Raw genomic sequence first — 25,609 nt, forward strand, 5'->3', positions numbered from 1 at the left:
TCCACTCGGGGGGAATCGTTTCAGAATAAGGGGTCGCCCATTTAATTCGGAGGAGGAATTTCTACTCTGTGGATCATAAATCTTTGAAATTCTCTACCCAAAAGAGCTATGGAGGCTGAGATGGACAGATTCTTGAACTATTGGGCAGTTAAGGGTTGTGGGGAACAGGCAGGAAACTGGACTTGAGGCCAAGATCAGATCAACCACTATCTTATTGAATGGCAAAGCAGTCTTGAGGGACCGTATGGCCTCCTGCTGCTCCTATTTCTTACGTTCTTATGCTGTTGCCCTCCATGCTCACATACGACACAGATTCCGTGTCAAGGGCACGTGGTGGAAAAGACACCAAATTGGAGGAAATCTCCACTGACAAGCCCGCAAAAAGTCTGTGGGCAGCTGTCAGCGAGGTGAATGGCAACCGCCGTTCCTTCGCCACTGAGATCAAAATCCAGGCCAATAACATGGCAGAAATATCATGACCATAGAATCAAATAATTTGGTGTGGGAACTAAGTAAATAATTGCAGAGTAGAACATGCCTGTTGGCAGGCAATAAAGTTTGGAAGCAGCCATACTTCCAGTTGGCAACGGAAGAATTATTAATTAGTTAAATAGAGAATGGCAGCAATGACTGAATTCAATAAAACTTATTTGCCTTTTGGGATGAGAGTGTGAAACAAAATGGCAGACCAATCTGACGACTAACACCACAGGCAGGAGGTCAGCAAGTGCAGAGAGAAAATACTGACATACCTTTTCATCATTACAGAATGGTGAAATAAGAGTTTTTCTATTGTAAAGTGGTGATACAAGTGGGTGACAGAAAATCATGACAAGAAGCAATGCTTACACCAAGATTAAAATGGGAAAACCAGGCTGTAGTCAGATTAAAGATTATATTAATCAGAAATCCATTGAAATCAAATTGGTGTTCACAATTTTTAATTTTATTTTAACTGACCCATTTCTTTTCACATATTTTTAACTTTTCAACATCTCCATATTTGTAAAATGTCAGTACCAATATTAATGCAGTTTGGTCACTGGGATTTACATAAAATTTTCATATTCAATCACCTGAACTATGAAGCGTTACAATTACAACTCAGTCCTTTGTGATCTGGAATAGTTGCCGCTGCACAATATCAGGGTGAAGGGCTGGTGGTTACGTTTCTGCCACTTTTCTTGCTTGTGGCGGAAACAATTTGAGGCGATGAGTTACAAGTATCGCACATGAAATATGTTGCATTTTGCAATTTTTTCTATAGCATGTTGACATCAACAAGCTTAATACTAAAGCTAGTGACTACACTGAATGGGAATTTGATAGGCAACCAAGACAACGTGGGCACAAAAAGACATGCAACTGAAGGGAATTGTGAAACAAGATGACTGCATTTGGATTTTACATAGTATCTGGAACAAATGTTTGTTCGTATCAATTTGTTAATGCAAGATTTTTTTTCAGTAGAAGCGTAACACTGTACAACATGCTAAATTTCCCTACTAATCTGTAAACAAACTTGTTACAAAGACTTCACCACTTCCTCAAATAATATATTTTTTTGGATGCTGTGCAAATATTTTCCAGCTGAGGTGCTTAAGTTGCTTCTCAAAGCCTTTTTTAAGGGATCATCATCTATTCCACTATGCAGATTCTTGACCGAGAAACAAAATGTGTACGATAGTTTAAATATTTTCTTTAAAAACTAGCACACAATAACTGAGCGGACATCACCCTTGCTTTTAAAAAAAATCTCAAACTTTTCACAGAACTTTCATTAATTGAAATAAAGAAGGGCCAAAGGGACACTTCCCGACAAAAATGAGTCCCCTCCAGCCATGAACACTGAAGGGGACTGTGCAAAGTTCTTAATAAATCAGTGTAGAAGTACATAACTTTCAGTTAGTTAAAAGTAGCAATTTTTCTTTTGATATGTTTACCAAAGTTACAACAGAAGACAAGGAACGTGCCTCATACATAACATAACTTGGATGAGCCATCAGAGTACTGGACTCCAGGGGCCCAAGTTTCGGGCCGCGCCTAGAACGGCGCAGCCCCGACCTGGACGCCCGTTTTTCACGCCACAAAGTGCGACTAAAAAAAAAACTTACAGATTCTCCAGCTCCCTGCTGGTCCTCTGGAGTCGGGCGCAGGGCAGCAGGAGCTGTAGGGAGCGGAGCAAGGTCCCTGCGCTGAAAACAGTGCCAGGACCTCTGCACATGCGCGCTGCAGTGGGCGCGCATGTGCAGTAGCTCCAGGCGCCCAAAACTGAATGGGAGGGGCCCGAAGCACGCAGCCCCTCGCCCTGGCCGAATGGCCTCACTGGGGCTGCGTGCATAAGGCTGCCTCCCACGCCCAGCTCCTGCTTCCTCCCGACCTGACTCTCTCCCCCCTCCCCCTCCCCCGACCTGACATCCCTCCCCCCTCGGACCAGACCCGACCTAACCACCCCACCCCCCCGACACCGACCCAACCTCCCTCTGCCCCACCCCTCCCCCGACCCGACCCCAACCTGACCTCCTCTTCCCCCCCCACACGAACCGACCCGACCTCCCTCCCACCACCCGCCCGACCCGTGCTCCCGACCGACCCCCGCCCCCCTCTCCCGGACCCGACCCAACGCCACCTACCTGTAAATCTGGTGCTGGGGACAGGCCCTGCCCGAAGTCTTGGGCCCGGCCGGTTCAGCCCCCACCCCCCTTCCCCCCTTCCCCCCTTCCCCTTTTCCCCCCCTTCCCCTTTCCCTCCACCCCTCCTTCTCCTTTCCCCACGCCTTCTCCTTTCCCTCCCCGCCCACCCCTTCTCCTTTCCCTCCACCCCCCTTCTCCTTTCCCCACGCCTTCTCCTTTCCCTCCCTTCCCTCTTTCACCCCCTTCTCCTTTCCCTCCCCCCCTTCTCCTTTTCCTCCCCCCTTCTCCTTTCCTTTCCCCCCCACTTCCCCCTCTCCTCCTCCCCCCTTCCTCCTTCTCCTTCTCCCCTCCTCCCCTTCTCCTCCTCCTCCTCTTCCCCTTGTCCTCCTCCCCCTCCCCCTTTCCGTTCTCCTCCCCCCCTTCTTTCTCCTTTCTCCTCCCCCCCTCCCCGAAACACAGACACTGACAAACAGAGAGTGAGAGACACACACAGACAGACAGAGAGATAGAGACACGGACAGAGACAAACAGAGGGGGCATCCCAGCACGCTGTTGGAGGGCTCCCGGTGCTGCAGTCGGTAAGTAGAAAATGTTTTATTTATTGTTTTAAAACATTTTTAATTCTTATTAATTTTTTTTGATTGATTTATTGATGTTTTTAATCATTTATTATTGATGATGGCTCTTTATTTGTAAAACTGAAGTGTTTAATGTTTGTAAACTTCCCTTTAAACTGACCCCCGCCCCCCCCCCCGCATTCCCTCCGCCTGATTTGTAACCTCCGCCTGATTTTCTAAAGTGTAGACAAGGTTTTTTTCGAGCGTACAAAACTCCATTCTAAGTTAGTTTGGAGTAAGTTTTCACTGCCGAAACTTTGAAAACAGGCGTAAGTGGCTGGACGCGCCCCCTTTTGAAAAAAAATTCTGTTCCAAAGTGAAACTGTTCTAACTGACTAGAACTGGAGCAAACTAAATGCCGAGAATTTGAATTTCTAAGATACTCCGTTCTACACCAGTTGCTCCAAATAATCAGGAGCAATTGAGGCCGAAACTTGGGCCCTAGATTCCGATGGAAAAAAGCTAGCCACAATGTCACAGATCAACGAGTCAGTCTATAATTAGAATGATCTCCATAATCCTAGAGAGGAGTGTGGCCAAGGAATTAGCTGCTTCTGAAATTCAAAACAAGGCTCCAGCAGAATCAGGACAGTTATAAGTTGAGTGGTTTCAAAGGTGGTGCGCCATTCCACGCATACATCACCCCATGCATTTTTTGGACGTCTTTTCTGCTGTTATTTTGTGTTGTCAATCACCTCAGGTGACAACGATAAAAATAACATTTACAACATATGGAATACGTTATCATCACCATATCTTTAAACCTACCTATTCAGTTGAATTGTGTAAAGGGAAATGCTTTCATGATTTGGTCTTGAGTTGGAAGCCAGGACGTGGTTTTATTGGTCCTAAGATCACTGATTGAACAGAATCAAGTCAAGAATGTGGCAGGTCTCACTGACAGCCAACTCTCAGAATGCACCACATTTCATGTGAACGAGATTCTGATACTGCAACTTCGAGAATACAACTTCAGGGTGCCTCTCTTTCTCAGTACAATATTAAGACAGGGAAGGTCAAACTTACAAACAAGGTCATTCTTGCTATCAATTAATACCCCGTGCTCTGCTCCCTGTCACCACTCCCACTGTGCTCTGCTCTACAGACCCTGTCAAACACAAATTGTGCATTTCCCCTCCCTGCTGTGCTCGACTCCCCAGTGCCCTCCTATGGGACTCTGCTCCTCCACCCCCACTGTGTGCTACTCCACAGTTCAAATAAGACCATGGGAGACAACTGAGAGACTGTTACCGGAAGAGCGAGACAAATAAAAAAATAAACGTTTATCTCTGAGCAACACCAGGTGTGGAGGGCTTTCCCCATAAAACAAACATTATGATTTGTATAGTGATGCTGTAAAATTGTTCAGGCTCAAAAGAAATGCCATTGTAATGTCATTTATGGACGAGGGGGAAGCTGTCTCGTCAAAAAATGTTTGATACTCTTTTTTTTCCTACTTTACTCAATAGTTCTATGTCTATCAAAGCATACTTCTTCAAAGACTAATATTTTAAGGGAACACTTATCTCATATTTCTTCAGAAAATAAATGGAAATTAAGAAAACTAAAACCAAACAATCCATTTAATTGCTCAAGCAAACTTCATACATCTGATCATAGCTGAGAAAGTAAATCTTTAGGTATTTACAGTATTCATCACATCTACTTAAAAGTCCATATGTAAAATTGTAGGAAAACGCAGCAATTACCCTCAAGAAAAAGTGCAAGTAGTACATTAGTTGGAAAGCTGCTGCTTCCACCTCCAATTTCTACAAATCACACCAAGCACTGAGATAAACCAGCATTTTTCAGCAATGCTCTGTATTTTCAATATCAAAACATGTTACAGGTTGAACCTCTCTTATCCGGGACTCCCTTATCCAGCACCACCCCTCGTCCGGCTCCATTCCCGGCCGCCGGGTGGGGCATGCGCAGAACATGGCTGGCCAAAATCCTACTGACCAATATAATCTTTCTCCTCGATTGGTTGCCTCCCCTTCGTAGCACTGCTGAAACTCCTGCAGCCGCTCCTCCCTATAGTGCTCTCTCCGGGGGGGCGTTGGGCCGACTTTTCGGGGCCCGCCGACCTCCCCCCGCCCCCACCTCCTGCCCCCCGACCTCGGGCAACCTCCCCGCACCCGACACAGGCCAGGTCCCAAGGGTGCCGGATAAGGGAGGTCCAATCTGTACTTATTTGCACTAAGTTCTCCAGCTGCCCTTGTAGAAATGCACCACTCCACACCCCGCCCAGATATGCACGAACCATATTCACATGGTTTTGACCAGTTTTTAATCCAGCTGCATTCTTACATGAGGCTTTCCCCATGTATTCTTCAAATTCACTGACTTCTTGATTTCAAAACTGAGAAATAGACTTTTGGACTCAAGTGGAATCAAGGGATATGGGAGTCAGACGGGAAAGTGGAGTTGAGGTCGAAGATCAGCCGTGATCTTAATGAATGGCAGAGCAGGCTCGAGTGACAGTATGGCCTACTCATGCTGCTATGTTCTTAAAAATGAGGAGACATAATAAGGAGTTATTAGTTACCTGCATTCTCTTAGCAAAACTGTTCTAATTATCAAAATCTTTCTTCACAAAATCATTAAAGCTAATATTTATCCTTTTAAAGGCATAAACCTATTTCAGGGATAAACTCCCTTCATGTGCACATTGAAGCGAAGCAGCTACTCATTAGTTGCTCTACTTCCATTTTGATGAGGAATACAGGGCCAGTACTGGAGATTGAGAGGGAAGGGCAGAAAGACAAAAGCCATTATAAATTGTGGATATTTGTAATTGATAGTCATGTACCTCAACCTTGGGTCATCTCATAACAGGACCACTGAGAAGTCAACATTAGAAATTAACTCACAAATACCATCCATAACATAAACATTATTTTTGTTTTCTGAAAGAAGGCATTTTTAATCACCTAAGTGTCTCATTCCTCTCAATTAAATTTATAAAAAATGGTAATTTCAATAACCTGAGCTAATACTAAAACTTGAAATATAAATGATCTGTCAGTAAACTGCAAGATTTTACTAATTTTTTTAATTAAAAAAAAGTCAAAACAATCCATTAAGTTAAAAAAAAAAACCCTCCTCCGGCGACGTACAGCTAAAACGTGATAAATGAGCAATTGATTTGCCAAGAAACGAGAGCCTGGATCAAGACTATTAACTACAAATAAAAACAACCAATTATAAAACCTTTATATTGCAATCCATTTAATCACTTGCATTCAGAATAGAAGCAGAAAATATTTTAAAGCTTTTGTTATACATTTGCGAATAAATGAAATTCAAAAGTAGACTAACTATTTAGTCTGCGGAGCCTTAAAAGAAAAAACATTAATGGGGCACCATTTATATACAATATGAATGAATGATTAATGGTTTTGGCGCATTAGAATGCGAGGCTTAGATCAGCATTCTGCTTTGATCAGCAATGCGTGTACCTGAAGTTGAAAGTACATCCAACGCATTCCACAAACCACTTGTCAAGAACAAAAAGAAAAAGTGCATCTTTTTATCTGGTATAATCAAGGAAACATTAGATCCATAATGTTGTATTGCATTACAAAAGCACTGAGATGAGAATTCAACCACTCTTGTAAAATTCAAACCATGCAGAATTCTCCCTCCCCAACACATTCTCTTCCCTCCTGGAAGCTCCAACTCGCACGGGGATAATCCTGGACCAATCCTGCCCTCACCCATCACCTACCATTATACACTTTCCACAAGGACGCACCAGCCAACAATCATGAGCAGAAAGACCAATGAAAGTAGGATCAAGTCTGTTTCTTTAAAAATAAATCTCTAAAGGTTATAACCAGACTTCTGTCACTTGGGCTGTCTCCCTCAAGAACTAGGAGGTACGTATTAGATTTCAGAACCCAGGGTTGACAGACACTCGAGCAGTAATACTGCATACTATTCACACTATATCTTCTCTCAATCTGAAAAGTAGAATGCATCAAACACTGGACCTTTCATATAGGGTAAAACTATTCCAATTTATTTACAAATGAATAAATAGTAAAGATACAGGCAAACACTGCACTGCACAGCACAACAAGGTATATGAAGATTCAAAGAACAGTCCACGTGATTATTTTACTTTCCAGGAAGATCTGGCTTTCTCAGAGTACCAATAAGTCAGCTTATAAAACTTCTTCCATCTTTATCAATTTTTGAAATGAAATGTTTTCTCAGTAAACAGAGTACAGTGTGACCTTCAGGCAGAGGAGTTATGTGCAGAATACGCAAGCCCCAAATTCTCATGAAATTTTATGTATCTGAACGGATGTCAGCCACTGTCCGAAGAGATTTCCCTTAAATCTTGAAGACTGAGCTCTCAATCAATTATAATCAAAAAACCGGTGACACGGATTTTCGTATATGAACAGACAAAATTATGAAGGTAGCCTCACTGAATTATGGTGAGAAGGTAAATACACATTATCTGAAATCCAAGGACCACAATACCTGCTATTATTCTAGACTTAATAACCTATAATATACAATCAAATTCACAATGCTGTAAGTCAGATGTGGTGTTTTTAAGCAACCATTTTAAATTTTAACAAAGCGAGGGGCATCAGTCTCAGAAACATAGAAAGATAGAAACATAGAAAATAGGTGCAGGAGTAGGCCATTCGGCCCTTCGAGTCTGCACCACCATTCAATATGATCATGATTGATCATGCAACTTCAGTACCCCATTCCTGCTTTCTCTCCATACCCCTTGATCCCTTTAGCCGTAAGGACCACTCTAACTCCCTTTTGAATATATCTAACGAACTGGCCTCAACAACTTTGAGATAGAGAATTCCACAGGTTCACAATTCTCTGAGTGAAGAAGTTTCTCCTCATCTCGGTCCTAAATGGCTTACCCCTTATCCTTCGACTGTGACCCCTGGTTCTGGACTTCCCCAACATCGGAAACATTCTTCCTGCATCGAGCTTGGCCAATCCCATCAGAATTATATGTGTTTCTAGGAGATCCCCTCTCATTCTTCTAAATTCCAGTGAATATGAGCCTAATCGATCCAGTCTTTCTTCATAGGTCAGTCCTGCCATTCCGGGAGTCAGTCTGGTGAATCTTTGCTGCACTCCCTCAATAGCAAGAATGTCCTTCCTAAAATTAGGAGACCAAAACTGCACACAATATTCAAGGTATGGCCTCACCAAGGCCCTGTTCAACTGCAGTAAGACCTCCCTGCTCCTATACTCAAATCCTCTCGCTATAGGCCAACGTGCCATTTGCCTTCTTCACCGCCTGCTGTACCTGCATGCCAACTTTCAATGACTGATGTACCATGACACCCAGATGTCGCTGCACCTCCCCTTTTCCTAATCTGTCACCATTCAGATAATATTCTGCCTTCCTGTTTTTGCCACCAAAGTGGATAACCTCACATTTATCTACATTATACTGTATCTGCCATGCATTTGCCCACTCACCTAGCCTGCCGAAAGTCACACTTCAGCCTTTTTGCATCCTCCTCACAGCTCACACTGCCACCCAGCTTAGTGTCATCTGCAAACTTGGAGATATTACATTCAATTCCTTCATCTAAATTATTAATGTATATTGTAAATAGCTGGGGTTCCAGCACTGAACCTTGGGTACCACTAGTCACTGCCTGCCATTCTGAAAAGGACCCGTTTATTCCAACTCTCTGCTTCCTGTCTGCCAACCAGTTCTCTATCCACGTCAATACATTACCCCCAATACCATGTGCTTTAATTTTGCATACTAATCTCTTGTGTGGAACCTTGTCAAAAGCCTTTTGAAAGTCCAAATACACCACATCCACTGGTTTTCCCTTGTCCACTACGAGTTACATCCTCAAAAAATTCTAGAAGATTTGTCAAGCATGATTTCTCTTTCATAAATCCATGCTGACTTGGACTGATCCTGTAACTGGGTTACAACTACATGCACACAAACAAAAGATATATTAACCCAACAGGACAAAAATTCTCTCTTCATCACAGGGACCTTCCTGGCTTGCAAGACTGAACAACAACAACAACTTGCATTAAGATAGTGCCTTTAACATAGAAAAACATACCAAGGATTAAGCAAGCAAAATGAAATCAAGCCAAAAGTGATATGAGGAGGGGTGACAAGAGAGCTTGGTCAAAGAGATAAAAGAAAGACTTGCATTTCTATAGCGCCTTTCACGATCACCGGACGTCTCTCAGCGCTTTACAGCCAACAAAGTACTTTTGTAGTGTAGTCATTGTTGTAATGATGGGTTTAAGGAGGGTCTTAAAGGAGAGGGAGATGGCGAAGCAGAGGTTATGGGAGAGAATTATGGATCATGGAGTAGCTGTCTGAAGGCATGGCCATCAATGGTGATACAAAAGAGGGGGGAAGGAACCGCACGAGGTACGAGAGTCAGATAAACGAAGTGTTCTGCGTGGGGATTGCAAGGCTGAAGGAGATTCGTGTTAGGAAGGGGCATGACGATGAGGGAATTTAAACAAAAAGATGAGAATTTTAAATTAGAGGCACTGGGGGAACCGAGAGTCAACATAAGTGAACAAAGACAACAGTAATGGTAAAACAGTACATCATCATCCTCATAGGCAGTCCCTCGGAATCGAGGAAAACTTGCTTCCACTCTTAGCATGAGTTCTTAGGTGGCTGTACAGTCCAATACGAGAACCACAGTCTCTGTCACAGGTGGGCGCTGTTGGGGTTGTCCATGAGGGTCCTGGCGTTCCAGGTCCCGAACTTCATGCAAGAGGAGTGGAAGATGCCTGTGCGTGATTTCTTTTAACAAGGGGTGATCGTTGCACGCTGGCTACCACACGGGCTTAGCTGGGCGAGGTCTTGGTCCAGTGGCAAGGGGGTCCAGGACGACTGGAGACCAGGCACTGCTCTATGGCCTAATTGCCTGCAGCGAGGTGTTAGCCACAGGCTCGACGCTGGGTAGCGCCTTTGATGGTAGGTGGTCCAAGGTTTGTTTGGGGTCAGGCATTGGGGAGCCAGCGGTGCACTGGGGTTCAGAATGGGCAGGGCAGGGGGGGGTCACAGCCATTGTACTTGCCACGTGCTGGAGGAGGAGAGGAGACCATGCCATCAGTGGGGAAGGAGAGGTCCAGATTGGGGGCAGGGGCTGGGGGGGGGGGCTGAGGGGAGGCCCGATAGCCAGATCCAGCCGCCAAGTCACCGCAGGAGGTCCAGCCAGGAGATACAGGTCGCGACGAGCCAACAAGAGGTCCAGCCAGGAAATGCTGATGTGCGGTGTGGCAGAAGGCCTGAGGTAGGCCCGAACTTTGGGAATCGCAGAGTTGGGGTTAGGGGTTCGGGTGGGGATTTCAGTCTTTAAGACCCCCTATTGGGGTCTATTAGGGCCAGGGCTGGGGCTTGGGGAAGTTTAGACAGTGGGAGGGTGGAGGTTGAGGGCCGAAGAGCTGTTTAGCAGGGGAGCTCCCTCGGGAGCTGCTAACCCGACGGTCTAGACGATCCTATGACCTCTGCTGAACACTGCATGGAGTACAGGATACTGGCAGCAGAGTTTTAGATGAGTAGTGCTTCATAGCTGGTGGAGGATGGGAGGCCGGCCAAGAGAGCATAGGAATAATGGTTACAGATGAGGGTTTCAGCAACTGATGGGCTGAGGCAAAGGTGGAAGACTTTGGGGAAGTATATTGAACAGAAGGTGCTTCCTTCAAGCTATCCCTCCGCTTAAAAGGTACATCTTTAAGTGGTCGATCTTGTCACCTGCTTCTTATATCCTGATTCAGATGAATTTAACATTAAAGCTGTATGAACAAGTGGATTCACTAACAAGTATAAAGATAATCATCTTAGCAACTCAGTTCAGATTTGCATCCTTCAAAACTAAGCAAAACTCCAGATTTATGAACCATAAAATGTCATCATCATCGGCAGTCCCTCGAATCGAGGATGACTTGCTTTCACGCCAAAAAGTTCACAGGTGTTTCAATGAAGGACCTAATATTCCAGGTCCCGAACTACATGTTGAAGGGTGGAAGATGCCTGTGTGTGGATTTTTTTCTTGTTTGGTGGCCGTTGCATACCAGCCACCACACAGGCTTGCCAGAGCTAGGACTTGGTCCAGTGGCAAGGGTTACCCAAGACGATTGGAGACACCAACTAAAAGGGAGTGAGTGAAAGTGAGGTGATTAATTCATTTTTTACATTTTTGTTTTGTTGCTGTTCATTAGCATTGGCATCTGGTGCTGTGCTCAAATTAGCTGCTACATTTCCTACTTTACAACAGTGACTACACTTCAAAAAGTACTTAATTGGCTGTAAGACGCTTTGGACCGATGTTCTCTGTAAGCTGCACTTTGTCCTGCGTGACCCGTTTCTTTTACTTCACCATTCCTTTAAATCTCTGCACCTTACAATGTAAAAGCCGGTGAGCCGCCTGCATGTGACCTTGAATGTCTGCATGGCCGCCCATGCACACAGCTTAGCGGGAGCATTGTTTGGGATGTCCTGAGTTTGTGAATTCCGCTATATAAATACAAGTCTGTGTCTTTCTTATTTTCTTTCTGTGATAGCCTAGCGGGGCTCTATAAATGTCCCCAGTGCTACAAATATCCTTGGCAACCACCTTTACTGATCCTGAATATGAAGTGTTTATGATTCATAATTCTAAATACCGATTCTTTACGCTGACACTGATTTCTGCACCTTTTGGTTCTGAGTGTCTAAAACCAAGAATTAAAATGAACTGCATCGGTGACTGTGAGACAGTAGTCACCATGCAATTGTGTCTGCTGAAGGAGTCAACTTAAGACTCTGTTTAGAACGTCATAATATCAAAGAAGATATGATTTGCTCCATTTGGAGCCCATCAGCTATTAAAAACTGTAGGAAATATGTATTTCAAGGCAAGCCTGAACCAGGACGTCATTTGTCTGAAGGCTATGTTTTTCACTCAGACAGTTATTTCAATTAACAATGTTAGGTTCCTTCATTTCATCAGACAAATAGCCTGTGGTTTGATGATCTGCCTGGAAACATAAGGCTCAGAGTGCTGTTTCAACTAGATGGAGATGATGAGTACCAAACAGCACGAAACACAAGCAGGCCTGTTGTGTGTATACAGATCTATATTCATGCAGTGTCTGCCAAATGTTCTTTACACAAATAAACATTTCTCCAATATGTGGAAAAATACATTTTGAAAATATGCATGTTGTGTGTGCAACATTTGGACACTTAACTTAACTCAACACCCACCCCTGAGCCCAAAAATCTAGGCTGACACTCCAGTGCAGTGCTGATGGAGTTGATGTATTTCGGATGAGACATTAAACCAAGGCCCTCGCTACCCTCTCAGGTGGACGCAAAAGATCCCATGGCACTATTTTGAAGCAGGGGAAACAGATTATTTAGTTATCACATTGCTGTTTGTGGGAACTTGCTGTGTGCAAATTGGCTGCTGCGTTTCCTACATTATAACAGTGACTACACTCCAAAAAGTGCCTAATTGGCTGTAAAGTGCTTTGGGTTGTCCTGTGGTTGTGAAAGGTGCTATACAAATGCAAGTCTTTCTTTGTTTTCTGGTGGCACATTGCTAATCATTCGATAATCACAAGTTACATAATAATTATTCAACCTCAGCAGCATCAATAACAATAATAAGTTCCATTTCTAGCAATAAAAGCAATAGCAAATAAAACTCCACCCCATTGGGCTCGCGTTTAAAAGAATAGATCTGATTTTTCCATTGGCTCAAGGACTTTATTCGGCAAGCAGTTGAGCTGTCTGTTCTGTACCAGGAAGGTTATGATACCCAGTCTTTACCGAGATAATTGATCTCAGCTGGGGTGCTGGTAGGGGAAACAATTAGCCTCAGCATCTCCGAGTCAGAGTGGAGAAGTGGCCCCAATTACTGCTCGCAATTGCTATCTGGCAACATCAGCTGGAAGCGAACATTGAAAGAAGGCAGCAACAAACAGGGTATGATAACTCTGTGACCAAACAGCTTGCCAATACTCACCAAACATCTTTTCCATTCATCCAGCAATATGCAACATCCTATAACCAAGAGCAGGCAAAAAGCTTGCTCCCAGATTTCTGCCATTGCCACTCAAGTCTGCACCAAGAGATATGCAAAAGTAGCCCCTCAGTAACTTAGCCTCTTATTTGCTTTGTTTCTACAGCCGATGCCAAGCACCTCCCCGATGGTGTATCAACATTAGAATCTAACGGTAAGCATGAACCTGGGAATATAAATGTAAGGCACAATGCTGCACCACCATCCCAACTCGGATAAATATTTTTCTGTATTGATTCAAAAGTGGAACTTTTTCTCAACAATGTTCTCCCTTCACATCCATAAGGCTTTGACTCTTGGCTGGTATACGGTTGCATGGGCTTCAGGTCCCCGTCTATATCTAGTTCAAGTAATTAGTCTTGTGTACTCTTTGGCAGCAAGAGTCAGAAGCTATTTGACTACAAGTAGCAGAACAGCCGTGCCCAATTCTGTCCCCACCCGACATAAATACGTGTGTACCTGTTAGTAGGGGCTGCTGGGCAACTGAGCAGGAGCGACAATCATGGTCAATTTTCTCGTTACTAACCTTGGGGAGCCAGGCCAACCATCGCACCTCCATCAGTGTTCCAACTAAACTCAGCTCACTCAGCACAGACGAAGGATCGAAATCTAGGAACTTCCTGCTCTATGTGGTTCACTTCATAAACACACAGCCATAGGGAGCTTAACAAACAATTGTGCATTTTTTTCCCTCCCCTGAAGCGATATAACTATTTGTGGGCACACTGACTTTACACCATTGACTCTCAACATGTGGGTCATGCAGAGTTAATAAATTCACAATTGCAAACGTACCAAACTTCACACTTTTGGCAGTGCAGATCCACTTTTTGGTTGGTCTCGCTCTCTGCTGTGAAAAAAATGACCTCTCCCATTTGACCGGTTAAACATTCTAAAATATCTCAGCATGTTTGAGTGCAAATGTCATGGCATGAACAAACTGATGCATGCAACAGCTCAGTGTCAGATTCACAGCCAGGCCCTCCTGCCCCTACGTATTTGCACAATGACAATTATGCACGTGCAAAACGCCAAATGTCTCAGTACCATCATATGGGAACCGTGCATGTGTGAAACGGGGATCCTCAATTCTGAAGCCAAAAACAGTTTACAATCTAAACATGGGAGAGTGGCATGTGCAGGTCATTTTGTAATTACTTACCGAAGATCTGCACAAAGAAAAGCATCTAATTTTTTCTTGGTTATTTTCTCCCACCTGTCTTTCAAGCAACTAGAGGGGGGGGGCGGGGGGCGGGGAGCAAGTGACCTCTGCCAAGGCCTTGATCCATGTTATTTTTGAACCAGCCACGAGGTTTGGCAAGAGCCATTTGGTTAAAACCGCTCATTATTTGCACCCACCCCCTGACTACCGTCCTTTACAGCAAAGCATCTAGATTTGAACATGCAATTCCTTTTCTGCCACCATCCTAGTTTTGCTGAGCTACACAACATTGCTATTTTGATAGCTCAACTGATTTTGTGTCATATTATCTTATTCCTCCAACAACTGGATTTAGGAGATGATAGAAGCCAAGACAAATTTGTGCATGTGAAAGCATTCTTCAATGGCAATATGGTTTTGTATTTTTTATCCCTCAGTTGCCTCAGATGATTACTTTTCTACCTGCTTAATTATTCAAAGACTTCTACAATGAGAAGAAACAGATGCAGATAAACTTCCTACAGCGAGCAGCAATTTGAATATCAAATGGAAAATGTTCAGCAAATTCTCACTTTAAAAAAAAATGGCTTAAATCATCACAGACCCTGAAAGCTTAATGAATATTCTTTACATCCAACTACGTATCCGCACAAAAAATAATTCTGAGTCATAAAGATTTAAGGTATTGTAATTATATCGAGCATAGGAACAGAAGATACCAACACTTTCTCACTCCATTTCAGCTCATTAAAATAATAGTTAAAAGGGAATTAGAGAGTTTTGACAAATGTAATACACATATTAAATCTAATTTATACAAGCACTGAGCCATGTAAGCAGTGTCAAAATGTAACTAATTATAGCATAGCTATGTAATACTCTTTACAGGTGTAATAAATATTGAATGCAGGGATGATTTTCTAATCCACAAAAAGGTAAATAGTTCACAAAAGCCCACTTTCCTTCAGCATAATAGATTAGCTCACAATAATCCTCTTCCGTTTTGTGCTATTGTATGTTTAAATGCAAGAAATCAAAAATGAACTGGAACCATCCTAAACGCCGATTACCAATGATATACTTACAAGAGGCATCAATCACAAGAGGGTTGTTTGTTTTCTATCTTCCTTTATACATTTTCTAATAGCCGAGCAATGGTTCCTGTGTAACAGACATTTACAGTACATGTTGTATCGCACGTCAAGAGGGAAATTGTGGAATACAGAAATGATCCCACAAGCAAGGAAAACCTGGTAACTCCAGTGACTTGTCACAATGATCCTCCCAACTGAAATACATTCTGTATTCTCGAGTAGCTTACTTATGCAAGATATGACTAATTTATAAGGCAAATGATGCTCATTATCACACAGGAATATGGTGACTAACACCTCTGTATAGCATACAGGCTAGCATTCACCTTTCTCCTGAAGTATGTGGCCATGTTGAAAACGCCTTTGGTACAATTGAAAAATGAAATTCAATGCCCACTTAACTGAATCCAAAACAAACAGAAATAGAATGCAGAGATGCATATTATGAGTTATTTCATTAGTCAAGAAATAATGTAACTTTTCTCCCTGCAGGTAATGTAATAATGCGGCATTTTCTTTTTCAATTCCACCCAGCAGCTGAACTCCAATTTTTAAAAAGTATTCCATTTAACAATGCATCATAACTCCATGACTTGTAGTTCAAAAACCTTGGGCCATGCGAATTTCAGTCTTCAAGCTCCAATTCGTGGAATGGTTTTCTTTTAATATTTAAAGCTGATAGCCAAGGAGATGTCTTGAATATTTTAGACCCAGCACATGGCCAAAAATGGTGTTATTTCTTGTATGCTAAATGGCATATTACACACACGTGACAAGTATAGATTTGAGGGATACGGACACCTAAAGCAAATCCGTGGCAAAGATGTGAATGCATCCTCCATACCGTGCACCTGCCCCCCACCAAATACAAGTTATTTAACACTGATCGTCAATGAGCAAGCTGAGCTTTGTGTTCTATTCTGTACATATGCTTCACAACATAGAGCATTTTTAAACCTATTTACTGAAAAAGATATGGTACAGGTGGAGTTAACGTGTTAACCTTTTTCCCAAAGTTATGGTAGCTGAAACACAAGTATGTTACAGCAACAAAAAAATTGGTCACGTCTTTATCCCATCAATGCTAAAGACAATAATCTAACACAGCTTATAACTAATCTTACGTGGCCTTCATAAAACACGAGACAAGTCCTAATGCAGCAACACAATGAAGAAAGAAGCTACTGATTTTCAATTTAGGTTCAGATCCTGGTTTGCAGCAGTGACTAACATGACTATGTCACTTTTCTCTAAATGGTTGTACAGGGTCAAAAAGAAAAATAATTCTGTCTTTCCCTACCAAGAAATTAGTGGATATAAATTGATAGCACAAGAGATATCCTTGATTCAATAAACTGCTGACAAAAGCAATGTAATCTAGTGAAGCAAATCAACTTCTGAAGCTAGGACACAGTGTGAGCTGCTGTTTGACAACTTTTTTTTTTACTCTCAACTTGTTTTCACTCTCAGTGACACGTACCATTGTGTTCCCAGGCTTCAGCAAATGCGGGTCGGTTTTAAAATCAGTCGCTGAACCTACTACAAGGCAAATTCCCCCATCTTTTATGTCCTGCCAAAGACAATTCAAGCTCCTGCCACTTGAACATGAGAAAAATCAAGTACGAGTTTGGAAAATTATGGGTGCAAGGCTGTATCTCCAAGTGGGAAGTGCAACCCTGCATCAACAATACTTTTTTCTCTCCCAATAGACATGACTGAGGACGATCCAGGTTTTTAGAATACTGAAAGGAAAGAAAAGGGTTGATGAGAGTAGATTTTATTTTTGCCTCTCCCAGGAGATGAAATGGCTGATGGGGCAGATGGCGTGTACACCATGACACTTTCGAACAGGCTGGATGGGCCAGCTGGTCTTATCGTGCCCTTAATTTTCGTATGTTTATGCTTAACTTCAACTGTGGACACAAAATGCAGACAAAATTCACAAGCAACACTTGAAATAAATATCAGGAAATAAATAGAGACAGAGATGATTGGATGCTGTGTGAAATAAAGGTTCACGAGCTCCTGGAACCATTGCATTATCAGGACGACAATCATTCGTTAAGAACGAGTAACATAGGATGCAAGATTAAATAGATATTTTCTGATTCATTCTCGAGACACAGTCATCGCCAGCAAGGCCAGCATTTGTTGCCCACCTCTAATTACCCATGAGAAGGTGGGGAGGAATGAGGGGGGGGGGGGGGGGGCGGACAGAAATGGGGAGAGGACTTTTCTTCTATGGGTTGGACTAAGTCCATAATAAAACAGATTGTCTTGAAAATATTTTGTGAAAAAAATGTGTTCACCCCGAGTGTATTAATTTCAAACTCCTCATCCTCCTCTAGAAAGCCCTCCATGGCCTTTTACCACCGAACCTCTGTAACCTCATCCAACCTATGGCCCACACCATAACCTTCATCCTTCCAATTTTAGTCCACTAGGCTCCTGCCCATCTCCTAATCCATCAATGGCAAGGTCTTTGGTCATCACACGTCGATACTGTGGAATTCGCTTCCTAAACCTAGACAGTTTGTCACACCTGTCCCCATTTTCAAAAGGCTCCTCAAAGTCCAATGCCTTCAATCATGAAACCGATCTTCTGTTCGGTATCCAATTTATTGGTTCTTTGTAACGCATCCCTCACTGTCTCACTGCTTAAAAGGTTATTGTTGCTGATGAAAAACTAAATGATCCATGCTTTCTTACTCAAGCACCTCGCCATCACGCTGAACTTTCAAATAAATAAATTCTGCACATGAAAAGGATTCTCCTACATCAACATTTGACCAATGATTTTTAGGTAATGGAAGATACAATCTCAACAACACTGTAAAAGCAACATTTATCATAAATCTTAGGAAGTGCCTAATTTGAATTATCAAAATAGATTTACAGTAAAACTGTCTTTTTATATCTCGTTAAGTTTAAGTCTCATGCGTGCTTAGCAGTTTTTAAAATAAAGCCCTATTTTCTGGCATCTCTCAGTCTTGCATTTCATAATTTCAGTGCCACTATTTATAGTTTCTCCAAATACATTATTAGAACACCTTCTATCCTATAGTCCCAAAATGCAATACTCCAAGCCTTCCCAATCACAGATGCTCCTGTTGCATTGAGTGCTCTCTGCTGAAACACAACCTTGGTTTTCACCAATAGCTTAAACTGGCTGCTGGAAAATATATGCAGAACCAGCTTCAGACAATACAGCAGAGAATCAAGCAGGGCAGACCTCCATGCACTCACATCAATCAACATAAATCCTTCCTCTGTAGTTGAATATTATTGAGCAGCAGTCCAATCGACTACTCCTTTAGCCAACTGTTGTATGAAAGAGATGAAGAGTTACAATTGCCTGAAATATTGTCGACACGTTAGAACTGACACCAATTGCATGGGAGACTCTCTTTGTTGGAATGGTCAATGTAACATACAAACTATGCAGGCTGGCAGAAGAGCAGATTTTTCCAATCCATAACAAAGATGATTGTGTGAGGGAGTTGAGGATTCAGATGCATATGAAAAGGTCCTCAGCAGCTTAAAACATGAACTGAAAGAACACCAAAATGGCAAATGCCCCCCTCATACACAAGCAAATACATCAAGATTGCCAATGCTAACCAGATTTTTGCTATCTTGTTGATAAAATTACAATGTCATGGAATGTGTCATAATTCCTGTAGCAATTAAGACTAATCATCAGGATGTAAACATATCGTCAATGATGATAATTGAAGGTTAATATCCAAGATGCAATGATATTGGTGAAGCCCGTCAATAGTAAGTCAAGGTCAGTGCTTATTGGGAAATAACGCTTGATACATTCAATGTCTACAAAACCATTTTTCTTTTTTTTTTAAATATATGGATACAGCGTAACTGCATACTGAACTTCCTATCACAAACAGTATTTTCCACAGGAAAGCTCGAGCTGCATTATGCCACTCAGCAAACTCCACAGTGGCACGATGTTTAAAACCAGTGTTAAGCTAAACTAACTGCTCTCAATTTGGAAATTGCATCTACCCCCAACACCCCTACACCAGGTGAGGGAAGGGTAAGAGCAGGGATAAAAATAGAGTGTCAGGTTTCTTGCTATGCATCACTATCTAGTGGCCCTTGCTGGAAAGCAGGCGTGGACATTGTACACTTTTCCAATCAGGCTCGGCTGGGCAGTTTCGCCACGCAACACGACCCTCAGCCCCATCCCTCGAGTGTTGCTTAAGAAATAAAAACAGAAAATGCTGGAAATACTCAGCAGGTCAGGCAGTGTTTGTGGAGAGAGAAACAGAGTGAGCTTTTCAGGTCGATGACCCTTCGTCAGAACTGGAAAAAGTTAGAGATGCAACAGGTTTTTTTAACAAGTGTCGGGACAGGGAAAGGGACATCAGACACTGACCTCGCCCTGGGGCAGCTTATGATCAAACACTGAACACACTGCACCCCACAGGAGCCTCACAAACTGCCCCCTCCCTGTGAACTCACCGGTGTCTCAGCAGGGCAGGTGACTGAATGAATCCCTTCCCACACTCTGAGCATGTAACGTCCCCCCTTTCCCTGCCCCTACACTTGCTTAAAAACTTGTTATATTTCTAACTTTTTCCAATTCTGATGCTGGGTCATCGACCTGAAACATTAACTGTTTCTTTATCCACAGCTGCTGCCTGACCCGCTGAGTATTTCCAGCATTTTCTGTTTTTATTTCAGATTCCAGCATCCGCAGTGTTTTGCTTTTGTATTGCTTAAGAAAGCTTGATTTGTTACCGACATTTTGACCCAGTCTGCACGTAGCTTGTTCTGCACACAAATAACAACCTACAATTTTACATCAAGCTACAAAAACAAGATAGATATCGCAGTACAAAAATGTAAAATATTCAAACAAATCAACAGCACAAACTTGTCTCATGATTTAAAATAGGAAGGAGAGACTCAATCTTGCATGACTGAATTTGACACTCACCAGTTTGAATTCTTGAATGCTGCAGATGAAGTAGGGCGTGTTGGGACGACGGCTCTCTATATAAACACAATCTAATGAGAGAAGGAAAACAGAGCATTAAGTATACCACTTTCAGGGACAAAAAAGCATTGCAAATACCTAGGATACATTTTGTGTACTTCATGTTCAACAAGACAAAAGAATTTAACAGTGTGACATTTTTCATTTTCCACACCAGCCAACCGGTGGGTTCTTTGAATGACAGATGTGGCTCAGTGGGTAGCACTCTCACCTCCGAGTCAGAAAGTTGTGGGTTCAAGTCCCACTCCAGAGACTTGAGCAAAAAAGTCTCGACTGACTCCAGTGCAGTGCTGCACTGGCCCTGGTGGACTCGACAACGGAGTACTGTTCTCTGGCATGGCAGAATTCTACTGTGAGAATTATCACCGGTATGCTTTTATCGACACCAACACCTTGGCTGCCCGTGCTTGAAAACATCGCACCACCACACCTATGCCGCGAATATGCAGTCTCCAGAGAATACGACCCCGACACCAGCAAAGACATGCCAATCCAGGCGACGGTCCAAAATGGCCTTCCAGATTTGAGATGGGGATTGGCACTTCCCCTGAGCCTTGATGACCGATGTCAAAATGCTTGGAAGAACTGCGACATACGGAATGGATTCCTTATAGAGGACCCCACAGTACAACCTGAAGGATCAAACCTTTCTCGCAAACAATGGACAACCATCAATCGCCTCAGAACTGGTCATGGAAGATTCTGCCACCTTCTCCACAGATGGAAGATTAAAGCATCCCCATCATGCGACTGTGGAGCTCCTAATCAGACCCTGGATGCCATCATTGAGCACTGCCCTCAGAGGAAATTCACAGGCAGCCGACAAGATATTCACACTGTTGCACTGGAAGCTTTGGCCTGGATATCCAACTCAGATATTGACATTTGATTTGCTACCGCCATACGGAGGAAGAGAAAGAGGAACATAAGAACATGAGAAATAGGAGCAGGAATAAGGCCATTTGGCCCCTTGAGCCTGCTCCGCCATTTAATAAGATCATGGCTGATCTGATCATGGACTCAGCTCCACTTCCCTGCCCGCTCCCCATAACCCTTCATTCCCTTATCGCTCAAAAATCTGTGCCTTAAATATATTCAATGACCCAGCCTCCACAGCTCTCTGGGACAGAGAATTCCACAGATTTACAACCCTCAGGGAAGAAATTCCTCCTCATCTCAGTTTTAAATGGGCGGCCCCTTATTTGATACTATGTCCCCTAGTTTTAGTTTCCCCTATGAATGGAAATATCCTCTCTGCATCCACCTTGTCGAGCCTCATCATTATCTTATATGTTTCGATAAGATCACCTCTCATTCTTCTGAACTCTAATGAGTATAGGCCCAACCTACTCAACCTATCTTCATAAGTCAACCCCCTCATCTAAGGAATCAACCTAGTGAACCTTCTCTGAACAGCCTCCAATGCAAGTATATCCTTTCTTAAATTCGGAGACCAAAACTGTACGCAGTACTCCAGGTGTGGCCTCACCAATACCCTGTACAGTTGTAGCAGGACTTTTCTGCTTTTATACTCCATCCTCCTTGCAATAAAGGTCAACATTCCATTCTATCCATGCTAATATATTACCCCCAACCCCATGAACTTTTATCTTGTGCAGTAACCTTTTATGTGGCACCTTATCGAATGCCTTCTGGAAATCCAAATACACCACAATCCACTGGTTCCCATTTATCCACCCTGCTCGTTACATCCTCAAAGAACTCCAGCAAATTTGTCAAACATGATTTCCCTCTCATAAAACCATGCTGACTTTGCTTAATTGAATCATGAAGAGGAAAAGGAAGAGGAAGAGGAAAAGCAAGAAGAGTTGCACTGTTGGGGGTGCCTGTTTGCGGATGAGACGTTAAACCGAGGTCCCGTCTGCTCCCTTAAGTGGACGTCAAAGCTCCCATGGTACTATTTTTTGAAAAAGAGCAGGGGAGTTATCCCCGGTCTCTTGGCCAATATTTATCCCTCAATCAACATAACAAAAATAGATTATCTGGTCATCATCACATACTGTTTGTGGGAACTTGCTGTGCACAAATTGGCTGCCGCGTTTCCTACTCTTCTCCTTCTTCTTAGGCGGTCCCTCGTATTGAGGATGCCTTGCTTCCACCAATGAACGACCTAATATATCAGGTCCCGAACTACATCCTGAAGGATGGAAGATGCCTGTGCGTGGATTTTTTTTAACGTGGGGTGGCCGTTGCACACCAGCCACCACACGGGCTTGATAGAGCTAGGTCTTGGTCCAGTGGCAAGGATTAACCAAGACGACTGGAGACCAGCTCTGCTGCACGGACCCAATGCGCACACATATCGCAGTGTGGGCTGGCGCGTGCTGCCCCTGGGCCCTGAACTCACACCTCTCCTGGGCTACAATAAGCACAACAGTGACTACACTCCAAAAGTATTTAATTGGCGTTTCCTACATTACAACAGTGACTACACTCCAAAAGTACTGAATTGGTTGTAAAGTCGTCCAGTGGTCGTGAAAGGCACTATGTAAATGCAAGTTTTTCTTTGTCTTATTATTGGTGTTGCAGCTGATTTCAGAGACCATCATCTCAACAACCTAGTTTAGAACCCAAAATCAGGGGCAGACTTGCCATAAAGGAATTCATCAGATTTCCAGAGTGCTCCTGTGAATACTCCCATAACTCTGTTATCAAGCCCCCTATTTCCAATCCTGTGCCGATCAGTGGAGCCAGTCAGCCCTGCCCAGAGCCCAAAGATGAAATGCCTGCCTATTGATAACCAACACCGTCCAATCCATCTCTTTTTCAAGTTTTCCTCTTTATTCCGCCATCCATTTTCATTTAGCCCTCCTTAATCATAAAAATAATCTCCTCCAACTGGGCATCAGACTTGACTTAGGCCCCAGCAAATGGAAATATACAAAATGACACAATATTTGCGAATGCGAAGTTGCTGTATTCTACAGCACGCATTGTGGTGTACCCAAAGACTCAGCAAGTTAGCAGACCCAAGTTTTTTTTTTAAATCCTGCTTTTATGCTGAGAGACTCGCATGAAATTATTGGGCCTTATCGGGGTCTTTCAAATGGTGAGAAAAGCACTTTTCCAAATATATAAAGACATAAGCCCCACCGAATTCATTTTACGGCAGCGTGAAATGTTATGAATCACAATTTAATTTTTAAGTTATACGATTGGTAATTGGTTGAGAATAGGAGACAAACAGCAAAAATAAAGGGAACGTTCTCTAATTGGCGGGATGCGATAAGTGGTGTTCCCCAGGGATCTGTAGTGGGGCCTGAGTTTTTCATCAGCTATATCAATGACTTGGCTGATGGAATAGAGAGTTGTAAATCCAGGTTTGTTGATGACAATAAGTTACAAGGCACACTAAGTTGTGTAGATAGAAGCAGGAAGTTACAAAGGGACGTATACAGATTAAGTGAGGGAAAATCTGTGGCAGACGGAGTTCAATGTGGGAAAGTGCAAGGTCATCCACTTTGGAACGGAGAAAGACAATATGGACTTTCTTAATGGAGAGTGACTCAGAACTTTGGAGAGGTAAAGGGATTTGGATGTTCATGTACACAAATCACTAAAAGCTAGTGCATAGGTACGAAAAGTAATCAAAAAGGCTAATGCAATGTTGACCTTTATTTCAAGGGGGCTGGAATACAAAGGGGCAAACATTATGCTTCAGTTGTGCAGAGACTTGGTCAAACCCCATCTGCAGTACTGCGTCAGTTTTGGACACCGTACCTCAGGAAGGATATACTGGCCTTGGAGGAGGTAAAAGAAAGATAGATAGATTTGCATTTATATAGCCTCATGGCCATTACCTCATGATGTCCCAAAGTGCTTTACAATTAAGTACTTTTGTAGTGTAGTCACTGATGTAATGTAGGAAATGTGGTAGCCAATTTAGTACCAGAATGGCCAAGCTGATTGAGGGCGAACCCAGCCATCTCCCCCGAGCCTTAAATAGTGCCACCATTGCCAAGTCCCTGAGGATCACTATTAACCGAAAGCTTGACATGATCAACATATCAACACCACGGCAACAAGTGCAGGACACAGGCTGGCAACTGTGTGATAAACCCTCAACGCCATGACCATGTACAAGGTACAAGTCAGGAGTGTGATGGAATACTCACCATCACTGGATCGGTGCAACCACAACACTCAACGAAGCTTGAAATCATCCAGGACATAACAGTTTATTTGATCAGCACCGCTGCCACAGACTCAATATCCACCCCGCTATCACCCGCACATTGTGGCTGCAATATGTATGGTCTACAGGATAAACTGCAGCAACTCACTCAGCTTACTTTGACAACACCGCCCTCTCCAGTGAACTGTTCCACCCAATAGGACAGGAAGCAGAAATGTTGCAGGAACACGATCACCTCCAAATCTCACAGCATCCTTACTTGGACATATTGGGCTTAATTTTGGCCCAGCCCATTTCTCGGCGCACTTAACAGAGATGCGCCGCTTTTCTCTGTTCAGAAGTGCGCCGAAAAATTTCCTTCCCACTTTGGCCGCAGTCCGGCCTCCTCCTGTGGTCGCGCAGTGTGGCCAGTCAAGTCGGGGGCGGAGCCAGCGTCCTGCGCCAAAAACAGTGCTGGGACGTCTGCACATGCGCAATGGAGTGTCCGTGCATGCGCAGTTACTCCTCGCCCCCAGCCTCTCCGTGTCTTGCTGAAGCCGCTGTGTGGGACCTGATGCCAGCCAAATGTTGTTGTGAGTAGGGGTAGTTGATTTGAAGCTTTAATCACTTTGATCTTAGAAATCGCATCGGGAGGCCACTCGTCCAGGGCTAGTGGTTGGGGGCAGCAGAACTGATAGAAATCATCCAGGCAGGAGCACTATCAGTTCTCCTGCCCGCCCCTAGCCCTGGCCGAGTGGTCTCCGCACCGGCTGGCCCGTTGCCTTCCCGGGCCAAGTTTTAAGATGAAGGTAGGACTGACTTCAATTTTTTTTGTTATTGAATACTTATTACTTTTTGTTTCCAAGGTTTAGTGCTTTATAAGT

At 43.3% G+C, this 25,609-nt stretch overlaps 1 protein-coding gene across 10 annotated transcripts in view; it reads right to left on the reverse strand.

Annotated features, from left to right (window-relative positions):
• The window catches only part of rerea (arginine-glutamic acid dipeptide (RE) repeats a), a 564,590-nt gene that overhangs the window by 357,647 nt on the left and 181,334 nt on the right, over positions 1–25,609 (reverse strand). For all 10 annotated transcript variants that reach the window (XR_011587646.1, XM_070860497.1, XM_070860493.1 and 7 more), the window contains exon 3: positions 20,531–20,601. Coding sequence is in view for 9 of the 10 variants with exons in the window: in XM_070860497.1 (XP_070716598.1) it covers positions 20,531–20,601 (71 nt within the window). In the remaining variant the exon portion in view is untranslated. The remainder of the gene's footprint in view (positions 1–20,530; positions 20,602–25,609) is intronic.

Source organism: Pristiophorus japonicus, chromosome 18, assembly GCF_044704955.1.
Source record: "Pristiophorus japonicus isolate sPriJap1 chromosome 18, sPriJap1.hap1, whole genome shotgun sequence".
Taxonomy (NCBI): Eukaryota; Metazoa; Chordata; class Chondrichthyes; family Pristiophoridae; genus Pristiophorus; species Pristiophorus japonicus.